Source organism: Vitis vinifera, chromosome 11 (assembly GCF_030704535.1).
Source record: "Vitis vinifera cultivar Pinot Noir 40024 chromosome 11, ASM3070453v1".
In the NCBI taxonomy this organism is placed as follows: domain Eukaryota; kingdom Viridiplantae; phylum Streptophyta; class Magnoliopsida; order Vitales; family Vitaceae; genus Vitis; species Vitis vinifera.
The window spans coordinates 16,834,439-16,845,876 of NC_081815.1; the positions used below are offsets into that span (position 1 = coordinate 16,834,439).

At 28.8% G+C, this 11,438-nt stretch overlaps 1 protein-coding gene across 2 annotated transcripts; it reads right to left on the reverse strand.

Moving 5' to 3' along the window:
* Nucleotides 1-3,033: 3,033 nt before the first annotated feature.
* On the reverse strand, nucleotides 3,034-8,295 carry LOC100267538 (uncharacterized). 2 transcript variants are annotated; one of them, XM_019222853.2, is made up of 8 exons: nucleotides 8,151-8,265; nucleotides 7,996-8,076; nucleotides 5,641-5,736; nucleotides 4,852-4,971; nucleotides 4,681-4,759; nucleotides 4,240-4,326; nucleotides 3,919-3,981; nucleotides 3,034-3,247 (listed from the first exon to the last, which is right to left on the reverse strand). In XM_019222853.2, the coding sequence occupies exons 3-8, from the start codon at nucleotides 5,694-5,696 to the stop codon at nucleotides 3,185-3,187; spliced, it is 468 nt and encodes a 155-aa protein (XP_019078398.1). In that variant the 5' UTR covers nucleotides 5,697-5,736; nucleotides 7,996-8,076; nucleotides 8,151-8,265; the 3' UTR covers nucleotides 3,034-3,184. The 2 variants fall into 2 exon arrangements, with proteins under 2 accessions (XP_019078398.1, XP_002269939.1); XM_002269903.4 differs by lacking the exon at nucleotides 7,996-8,076 and having other exon boundaries at nucleotides 8,151-8,295.
* Between the last annotated feature and the right edge of the window lie 3,143 nt (nucleotides 8,296-11,438).

Genomic DNA, 11,438 nt, shown 5'->3' on the forward strand with positions numbered 1-11,438 from the left:
GTCAAATTATTAAGAAAATTATTTAATAAAAAAATTTGCAACATTTCATATAACTTATTACCAAAAGTCTATGTTCAAAAAATTATTAAAATAAAAAAGGAAGAAGATTTAAAAAATAATATTTTTTTATTTTATAATAGTAAAAAAATAAACTTTAAAATACTTTTTTAGTATAAAAGAAAAAAAGAGTAAATATATTTATTTTAAATAGTGTTTTAATCATTAAATTATTTACTTCTAAAATGTAAAAGATAATTTTAATTCATTTAAAAAGAATTTTCCAAAATAGTTTTTGAATCATTAATATAATTTTTGTTTAGAAAATAATGCTAATTTTTCAATTATTTTTAAAAGAGTTTAAAAAAACAATAAAAAAATTTAAATAATGGAGAATTTTATGGAAGTGATATATAAAAAGTGGTGGTATAAAGACAAAAATGATGGGTGTAAATCAAAAGGGTATTTTTGTCTATTCCTATCTCATATCATTTTAATCAATTATGGGTGTTTGAAGGACTTTTCATTAATTATCAAAGCTGTCTAAAGCCCAATTCTCCCATTAAACAATTCTCTTTAAATGCATTTTTCATCAAAAGTGCTACAAATAAAAATGCATGAATCAAACTCACTACCAAACGCTTTTAACTCTTCTTAAAAGTGTTATTAAGGTAAACATCCAAAACTAAAACATTTTAGTTAGAATCATTTCCAAACGAACTCTAAGAATCTATTTCACAATACTTTTAAAAAACACTCTTAGTATAAAAAGCATTTAAAAAAAAAATAAAGCGTTAGTTATGATTCAAAAAGCACTTTTAAAAAGTTAAAAAAATCACATACAATGTTTTCTAAAGAAACAATTATAAGTCATTATTTTAAAAACATTTTTACAAAAAAGAATTCCATTAAAAGCAATTCCAATAGAAATAATCTAGAGCTCTAAATATAGTTAATTCTATCAATTTCTAAATTTCCGTTTGAGTGATATTCTTGTAAAAACATTATTAGCATAACATTTCTTCTATCAAAATCACGTTTATGAAAAATCATTTAGTATTTGGATATAAGAAAAAAATTATCTTAAAAATGTTTTTGATGATGGGATATATAATAAATAAATAAATAAATTTTGAAACTTTGATAAATATTTTGTAATAAAAATACTTTTAACTCTTAGGTTATGCTTGGTTTTCGAAAAATTTGACGAAATATGAAAAAATAAAAATGAATTATTTTAATAAATTATTTTTATTTACTACTTCAAACTTATTTTACTTATTTTAATTTAATAGTATAAAAAATAAATAATTTAAAAATACACAAGTTTCTAAATAATTTTAATTATATTTTATTTTATTTAACATTTTTCATAATATAATCAAACAATTTTTTTTTCTTTTCATAATATTTTTGAGGAATCAAACACAACCTTACACAATGTTTCTAATCTTTTCAAAATAAGTATAAGACATTCCATGACCTATTTGGTAGCATTTTGAAAAACAATTTTTGAATATAATTTTTAAAAATGATTCTCAATCATTTTTAAGAATAAAATTGTGTTTTAAGAAAACAATTTTTATTCTTTTACTTATTCTCTTGGAAAGTACTGTTTACTTAGCTATAATACGAAAAATATTCGAACTATTATCCATATTTTCAATTATTTCTAAAAATATTTTACAAAAATACTTCAAATTTGTTTTAAAAAATAACCTTCACAGTATATATATATCCAATAAAAATTTTACGAAAAAGTATATTTTAAATTAAAAAAGAAAACGACCTTATTTTGGGGGCATTAATTAAGTGTCCATCTGTTGGAGAACCAAAATTGTCCTATTCTGCTGTCATGGTCCTTCAGAATTTAATTCACAAACTTTTCATTAATCACCTTGACAAGAAGTTGATATTTTAAGAGATTTGGGAAATTATTTTTTTATTTTTTTGATTTATTTATTAGAATAATTCTACTAAAAAATTAAGAATTTTAAGATGAAGAATAGTATAAAAATATATTTTGTGATTTTACAAATATTTATAATAATTTTCCAAATTCATAATTAATTCAAAATTTTTTAGTTACAAGTATTTTGGGAATTAAAAATATTAATTTATTTAACAAAATAATCTATGGTACCCTGTCTGCATCCTTGCAATCATTTTCATACAACTAAAGGAAAATTTAGGAAAGAATATTGATTCCTTTCACAACTCCATCATTTTCTAGTGGCCAATTTTTTTTATGAATGCTTATAACCACTTTTTAGTGATAAAATAAATATAGTACTGAGCTAAGAGGTAGATTGATGGATTTCATTTTCTAATTCATCCCCTTTACTGTTTTTATCTTTCCTCAAGAGTCCAAGACACTGCTCAGAGGGTGAAGCAGAAGGATAAGCATACATTCCTTTTATGGACTTGATAGTCTCCTACACTACTTGAAAGACACTGCTCAGAGGGTGAAGGAGAAGGATAAGCATACATTCCCTTTATGGACTTAATAGTCTCCTGCACACTCTTATCTGTACTTGAAAGACACTACTCCACCATTCGGCTGTCAATCATAAAAGCGCCCCCACCTCCCCCCCACCCTTTCAATTTATTTCTTTTTTTTTGGGTCTTGGATTTGAGCTACTACTCCCCCCTTGTACCACCTAAATTCAGAGGATTCAACAATGGCGGCATCTCTCTCATCATAAAAGCTTCAATCAAGACAGGTGAAAGGGACCATCACCAGCTTAAGGGTTTCAACTACTAGTCAAGATTAGAGTTAAGTAACAGACATCATCAACATATATCGATTTAGAGGGATCCCCAAGTTTGATGTTTTATCAAGTATTTGACTAGTATTAGTATGTTTCTAACTGTAAAGGCCATCTATTAAACTTCAAGTTTCCATTCACTTCCAACATTTTGGTCTTTCTATTAAATGAGTATATATAAAATTCACTGGCAATGGCTAAACATTAGCTCCTGAAACCATATAAAATAAACAGGACCAGAAAAGAATCACATAGAGAGTCTGACAAATTTTGCAATCTCAAAACAGCTTGGATTTTCCAATTTCATAAGAGAGTGATAATTTCTATGGCATAACCAAGTTACAAAAAAGTCCGGTTCTTATATCAGATGAACAACAAAAATGAACGAACTCATTCCTCACCAGAATCCTTCCCAACAATTACTTTATTCCATGGCGCTTGAAAAATTCTCTAAATCCATATGCACTAAGGTCATAAGTGAACTGCAATTGCAAAGAAGAAAAGTAAAAAAACTAATCAGACATTATTCATATTGAAAAACAAAACACAATATTTCAATAGAATTCATTTGATATAATTTATGACTTCCTGCAATTCAAGCTACTACTGTACTGTAGTAGCAAGTATGCTAAGGACTTCTCATTTAACTTTTGGAGCCAAAAGTCTAAGTAGGTTTTCGGTTTCACACCGCAGGAAATTAATTGCAAACTGCTAACCACACAATGTCTGCCTAAGAAGATTGACAAAGAAAGAGGAAGTTTGAGAGAAGACACCAGTTCAGTACACCCAAACTAAGTCTCTACAGTATTCTTTTTACTTCCAATAATTGAAGATGCCACTCGCTAGGACATGGTAAAACATAGGAATAGGTGTGACATATCCATGGACGCTTTGAGGCAGATAGACATTATCATATCACCAACTGATGCCAATGGATTTTTAGGTGTGGCATAGTCAGGCTTAATACTGAATGCCATTAACTATGACAAAGACTGGCCATACACAATTGTGTGCTTGAACATTCATACTCCATGTTTAAGACCCCAAAAGACTACTTTGTAAACATGCTCTGGATTGTGATAGTAAAGAGTGTAACTCGTAACAAACACCATTTCAGTTGATATATTAATTCGAAACAAGCTCATGGACTTACAGGTAAAACTTTCACAGAGTACTTTGTAATATTAGGATCAGCCACCCTTCCTTGGTTAGAAGCCTGCAACATTAGAGGGAGGATAAACTCGCATCATAGTAATGCTAAAATAGCAGATTTATTTACTGAAGCATAAGAAGAAATGGGATAGTTTCTGTTGGCGCTTTCACCATTTTCAAATGACAGGGAAAGTAGATGCTGGATTTTTACCAAGACCTAACTTGTGTACTCCAAAGGCCAATTTAATGACGACAGAGGCATTTGTACAATGAGAACAAGACAAGAATGAATGAAATATAAGAAAATAAGAGTTAAACCTACCTGTTCAGGACTATGAAATATTTCAATGAATGGATATTCTTTCCGCTGCCTCGTTATACAGAAGCCAGGATATTTTGGACATTCAACCTGAAAATCACCAATACAAGAACCAAAAATAGGAGGAACAAAATGTCAAGGATGCAAAGGTGAAGTTGAGAAGCTACCAATTTAAAGTGTCAGGTTTTCCATAGCACTGGAAATATTGCTTCATAAAGAAAATATTAAAAGGAAAAATGACTGGCTTGAATGTGGAAACCGAAAATCACACATCATATGTCTTCTTCATAGACATGTCCTTTAAATGCATGACACTAGTATCCAAAAATGGGATTCTAGGGTAGGGTTGTTAAGTAAAAATATATTTTACAATAGTATCGTTTTGACAGGATAGGATCCCAAGAAGTATGAGAACTATAATTCATCCATACACAAAGCACTTACTCGCATAAATTTTACTTGTGGATAAAACTCTACTGCAGCTTCCTCCAATACTTTGTCAAGATTATTTGTGTAATTACACCTACATTTCCAAAATGTTTAGATAGACCTAAAGAATCAGATGGAGATTGTTCCCAGAAGAAAATAAAAAGAGAATAATCGACTCAAAGTCACCTTATGGTGAATGCAACAACCACAGGGTGACCTTCATGAAGGAGCTGGACAAACTGGCGTTCAGAGGTAAAATGAATAACCCGTGATGGTCCAAGATCCTTTGGATAACCAGTGTAGTACCTTCAATTTTCCAAAACAACATTGTTAAATGAGAGACAAGAGTTTCTCCCATGATAAACTACAACAAATTTGATCAGATAGAGCACCAGAAAGAAAATCCCAATCTAAGAAGTGTGTGCATCTCTCTCATAATCTAGTATTCTATTTTAAAACCTTCATATACATTTGCACATATTATAATCAGCAATTGTGGAAAATAAAAAACCTATTGCCTTTGTGGCCTAACCACACATATGACACAAATTGTATTAAAATTTTATGAATCCCAGAAACCTATTAAAGTTCAGAAATTTAGCAAACTAAAAGTATGCATAGATGATTTAACCAGCATGAGGAACAAACAGTAAACAGAGAGTTCAAAACTTAAATCTAACAATACCAAAAGATAGAATTGAAAAACATGATGAGTAGTGCAAAAGAACCTTCCTTGATATAGAAGAATCACTGAACATGCTATACAAGTTATCTCAACATGACAGAATATCATTCCAAGGGATGAAAAATGAAATAAACAACAGATTTTAGAAAATCAATGTATCGTGTACAAGCATTTTAGCAAGAAGACGAGACCTGTATAAAAGTTAATTGCTAATACTGATAATAAAACTTTCACGTATATATGGGAGACAAACTTTATGAAAACTGTGAAAATAAAAATGTCACTCATACTTGCATTTTGCTCGGAGTTGTCTGATCATTCCATCAAAAAATGATGGCTCCCCCATCCGATATGGCTGTAAAACCAACCCCAAATTTTCAATTATCCTGCAAGCAATATTATTAAAAGTATTATCAAAGGCACAACCAGTACATGAAAGTTTTGAAGGAATAACAATGAAACACTTATATTATACATGCCACTATGTTTCCCATCCAGTAAGGCATAAAGTAAATACTCATTTTGTTCTTATTGAAGAACAACACCACACTCTTTCATGTTGTCCAAGCTAACAGTACCAAGGCTATATTGGTTTAATCAAGTTACATGACTAGCCTACATAAAAAGTCATAATACAATTTCAGAAAGTTAGGAATTTAATAAGGTGAACTAACTTCCCAGAAGTGACATTTTCCAAATTCAGATGATAACAATACTGTACTGACAAAAGGATCCCTGTGGATACAGAACCTGCACCCACCTTATTTTACCTCTCCAAAGAGGGGACACACTTGATGCCTTGCCCAATGCTTGAAAATGAAAATTTTCAGATTTACATAAAGAAATATGCAGCAACACACTTCAAAAGAACATACCGTGTAGAAGCATAAATAAATACCCTTAGCAATCAAGTAAATAACAGAGAGAACCCAGATAACAGGATGATTTAATATAAGATCATTTGAACCTTCATGCCTTCTGGGAAAAAATTTTAGGAACAGAAAAAGGAAATGTCCGAATAGCACAATTAAAGTTAGAATTCATCCAATCAAATTAAAATTATGTTGACCTAGCCAACCAAGTGAAGTCCACTATCACCCTTCTGCTATTCTCAGAGAATGTGTAAGACACAAGTGAAAGGAGCAGGCAAACAAAGAGGCCACATTCAGTTGAATGGTTTCCAGAATTCCCATCCTGCACTTGAATACTTTAACAGTTAGAGAGTGGGAAGGCCTTCCCATTCCCAATTTCCCATTTCAATCTCTTTGGAAAAGATAAGACCAAATAGAAAAAGAAAATAAAAAGAAAAAGCAAAAAAAAAAACCATTCCCTATAACAATTCTATTCACCATTTCCTCCAGTTTCTCAGCAACAAAATGCAAAATCTAGGCCAGTTTGGCAGTGGAAATAAAACCTGTTAAAACAGAAAAAATAACAACCTGAAAATATATGTTTGGAAACATGATTCTAACAACCGTTTTAAAAAACATTTCCTAGATACAGGTTAATTTAGAAAACACTAAAATATTGTTTTCCATGTTTTAAAAAATGGAGACACCTAGACAATTGAAAAAAATACAAGCACTACAGTCATCACTGTTTTCATTTTCCAAAATGAAAGAATTTTCTGAAAAAAATAAAAAATAAAAACCAATTTCTAATTTCCTCTACAAGAGGGGATGCTATTGGAAACAATACAGATCATTTCCACTTTATTGCCTCCACTTTCATGAAAAACAAACAAAATGTGTCTCTTCTCAATTACAAAACAGTAAAAAAAATTTTAAAAAATTATGAAATTTAGAAACTTTTAAATAAATAAATAATCTCTTCATTGTTTTTCACTTTGGCTCATTCAAATTTTAATTTTTTTAAAATAATAATAATAATAATAATACAAAGTTGTTATCTAATTTCCCTAGCCACCATTGTGTTAAAATCCACAAAACCATCCAAATTTTCCATTCCCATAATTGGGCTAAATATCCACAAAACGTCTGATTTCGATTTAAATCACATAATAACATTACTGTATCTTCTTCTAGTCAAGAAAATTTAATGCATATAACCACAATGATCTATCCATCAAGCAACACACTCACCAAATATAAAACCCCAAAAATTAAAACCCTAAATCAGAATACAGATGATTAATAAGAGTAAATAAGTAAAGGCTAAATGATTTCTTTGTTGACTTGGAATGCCAATGACCGACCCAGTGCCTCCATTACTCAATTATCCATCAAATGAGTAATAAAAGTAAAGGCTAAACAATTTCCTCGACCCAGTTCTCAATCACTCAATTATCTCAAGCTGTCTTAGGAGTTGCAGTGATTGTAAAATTGCGTTTGAGTTGATTATTGCGGAAATTAAATGTGATGGGAGAATTCTAGAGAGATAATGTGAAAGGTGATTAAGGTATGCTAGAGGAATAGAAGGATGTAGAAAATCTAGAAGGGGGTAAATCTTCAAAATTGAAATAGAGTTCCTCCAATTTCAACACAATCAAAGTTACCAAACAACCAAAAAAACCATGGAACAAATTAAAAAATAAAAATAAAACCCACAATTTCCTCCTCGATTTTCGGCATTATCTAAGAACCCAATGGAATAGTCTTTCAGTGTTTCATAATCCTGAATTATACCTGAAACTAAATAAAATTTCAGCTTTTTATTGTGTTCATAAAATTCATCCTCAACATCCAATCCCCAATTTACCCTGAATCCTGTAAGTACAATTATCAACCACAAAAAATGAAATGCATATAGATACATAAACGAGCAGTGCATTTAAACCTACCGGAAGAATAAGAAGATTCAGCTCCTAAATCGCCTACTTCAAAACCCTAATTCTCAAAACACCATCGGAGCGAGAGAAGAAGTTTCGCGCCCCTCCCTGTACCTTATACAAAACCTTTTAACTGTAATAGGTTCAAAAATAAAATAAAATAAAACAAAAAAAAATGATGAAGAAAATAATTTTTATGAAAATTTTGGGGGAAATAAATAAATATGATTAAAATTAATTAAAATTTTAAATATTTTAAAATTATTTAATTTTAATGTAAAAAGTCAAAAATGGAATGTATTTAAAATAACATATAAAACAATTAATTAACTTTAAATTAAATTTTTTATTACTTATTATTTATTTATTTTATCTTTTTTTCTTTGCATTTTTTTTTAATAATTTTTCTTCAAACTACACGTAGGCTTAACAATAGAAATGTGAAAATGTTTCAAAGTGGAAAAGGAAAAAAATACAGGTAATGTAAGGAAATGTAAATTATTAACATAAGCTTAAAATAAAAATTAGTAAACCTATTTTTTTCCAAAAAACAAAAAAAAAGTTTGAAATTACAAAAGATGAAAAGCTACATTACCCGAAACCTGTACTAAATGTATGAAATATTTGTACTAAATATACAAGACTTGTTGCATATTGTAAATATATTTAGATTTTTTTTTTTTATAGCACATAAATATTATTTACTCATACTTATAAATGTCAAATATATTTTTTTTTATATTTTTACATATATACAAGACATTTGTACTAAATATATAAAGTATTTGTATTAGTTATATCAGGTTGTACAAGTCTACTTATTATGGATATATTTACGTGTTTTTATGGATGTTAAAAAAAATATGAAAATGTTTTATATATTTAGTATAATTGTTTTGTATATGTGTAAATGTATAAAAAAGAATTATATTTGACATTTATATATATATATATATATATATATATATATATAATAATTGAATGTTAAATTAATGAAAAAATAAATTAAGGTAAACATGTGTTATATAGTTGTTATTTAATTAAATTTCAAAATTAAAAAATTATGAAATTTAAAATAAATAATAATAATAATACTAGAACGTTAAATTAATGAAAAATAACTTAAGATAGATAGTTGTTATTTAATTACATTTCAAAAATAAAAAATTCAAAATAAAATAATAATAATGGAAAGTTAAATTAATATAAACATGTCTTATACAAAATGAATTTCAATTCCAGCTAATTCTTCTATCGGATTTAAATTCTTAGCATGACAAGTTTAGATTGAAATGAAATTTCGATGTCAAAATAAAGTGAATTTCAATGTTGAAATGCAATACTCCATTTTGAAATGTTTTCAACTTACCCGTTCGAAATGCACCGCTCTAATTCAAGATTTGGTACTTTTTGGCACCCCTCCAACCCAAGATGGGATTCAAAAGTTGTATTTTTATTTATTTATAACTATTTTAAAGTGATTATTATGATATATGCAGTCAATAGGAGCTTGCCAATTGAAAGTGTACATGTGAGGTTAAAAGGCTCCTTTTTGGGGCAAAACATGAAAGTTAGGGTTAGGTCAAAGGGGAAATAATTAGTGAAATCAAATTTAATATTAGATTGAATGAAAGGTTAAGGAAATGATACTAGGATCCAAATACGTTTTAAGGTTAATTTGACTTAAGAGATGGTATAATCACATAATTCTTTATACTAAGGATTTTTTACGGTTCTTGATCTATAGTTATCTAAGGTATTGTCATTGTTATATACCTTAAGGAAAATCTACATATAGTAAGCTTAAAAAATTCTAGACCTAAATTTAGATTTTATATCAATCCGTTCATCTATTAGGTAAATCAAAATGTAATAAAATATTAAAAGTTAGGATATGATACAACTCTAAGATATGAAACTCAGGTTAAACTCGTCAAATCATGTGTTTTGATTACTTTGTGATTAAATAAATTTTAAACCCTTGTTTCGCCTAAAGCCCTAACCTTGGAGCTAGATTATGAAACCTCCAAATCCTGATTATTTGAATAAAAAAAATTATTTAATTCTTGCATTTTGATGTCAAGTTATTCATTAGATTCAATTCATTCTCACCATATTTTTCTTAGTTTAAAGAACTTGGTAAAAGCAAATCCTTTAACCTAGTTTGACAAAATATATAGGTCAATTCCTAAAGACAATTCCCAAAGCACGCTAAAAGTCGTAGTAACTCTTTCTTTCTTTTTTTTTTTTCTTTTTTTTAGTCAGAATTGGTACAAGTCTACAAAAGGAAGACAAGAGTAAACAGAAATGTTGAAAATTAGGTTATAGTTTGAAACATCGTTTCGACGATGGAAAACATTTTCACCAATAATCATACTCAAATCCATAGTATACTTCTCCATTGCAGTGTCTCTTAATTTGGGTTTAATATAGTTCGAACAAATTACAAGTTAATGTTTTATGTATACGATTACTTGTTTCCATGTACAAGTTAAATTTAGGTTGATTTATGGATTACAAGTTCAACATTGATTACTAGTGTATATAAGTTGATTGTTTTCGCATCAAGGTTAAATTTAAATTGATTTGAACAAATTAGAGGTTGAATGTTAATTGTTCGAGTATAAAGCATGTTATTTTATATATAGCGGATTGTGTTTTATGTTGAATAAAACTCATCCAATTTTTATACCAAACTCGTCTTTTGAAAAGATATTCTATTTTTACTTTGAACTCTTTGAACCAATAGTTTTATTTTTACACTAAACTCAGAATCCAGAAAGATGAGTTCTACCCAAATTTCAGAAGACCAATTCCATTCTTACACTGAACTACAGTAGTTTTTGAATAATTTTGGGTACAACAATATTTTTTTAAAAATTAAAATTGCTCAACTTATGCAGAAAGCCCTGTTTTGGAGGCAGCCGTGACCCTTTCTAGAGTGGCTGCAATGCTAACTTCTTTCCCATAGAACACAGAGATGTAGAAAGATCCGTTTGGAAGGGAGAAGCCCCTTTGAGGAGGAGACATCTCTTCATCAGTATAGAATTTCCAATGCAAAAACATAGAGACAAAAGTGCTGACTATTCTTGAATACGAAAGAGTAGCTAACCACTTCAATTGAGTTATAGTTAGACGAGAATCCATATACCTGGATTTCAGAATTCAATTTTCTCAGCATCCAAACAGAACCCAAAAGGAAAAATGTAAAGGAAAAGCACAAGATTATGCAATGTTTTACATCAAAGAGTTTTAAGTCATACAAATTCATGATTTTTTATTTGGAAGGGAAAGATTAGA

Bases quoted from the DNA above. Each gene is read 5' to 3' on its own strand.
- LOC100267538 (XM_002269903.4), bottom strand. From the start codon at position 5,696: ATGGGGGAGCCATCATTTTTTGATGGAATGATCAGACAACTCCGAGCA. The intron at 4,760-4,851 runs GTGACTTTGAGT...TTGGAAATGTAG, and splicing joins GTTGTTGCATTCACCATAAG to GTGTAATTACACAAATAATC. The intron at 3,982-4,239 runs GTAGGTTTAACT...CTAATGTTGCAG, and splicing joins TATTTCATAGTCCTGAACAG to GCTTCTAACCAAGGAAGGGT.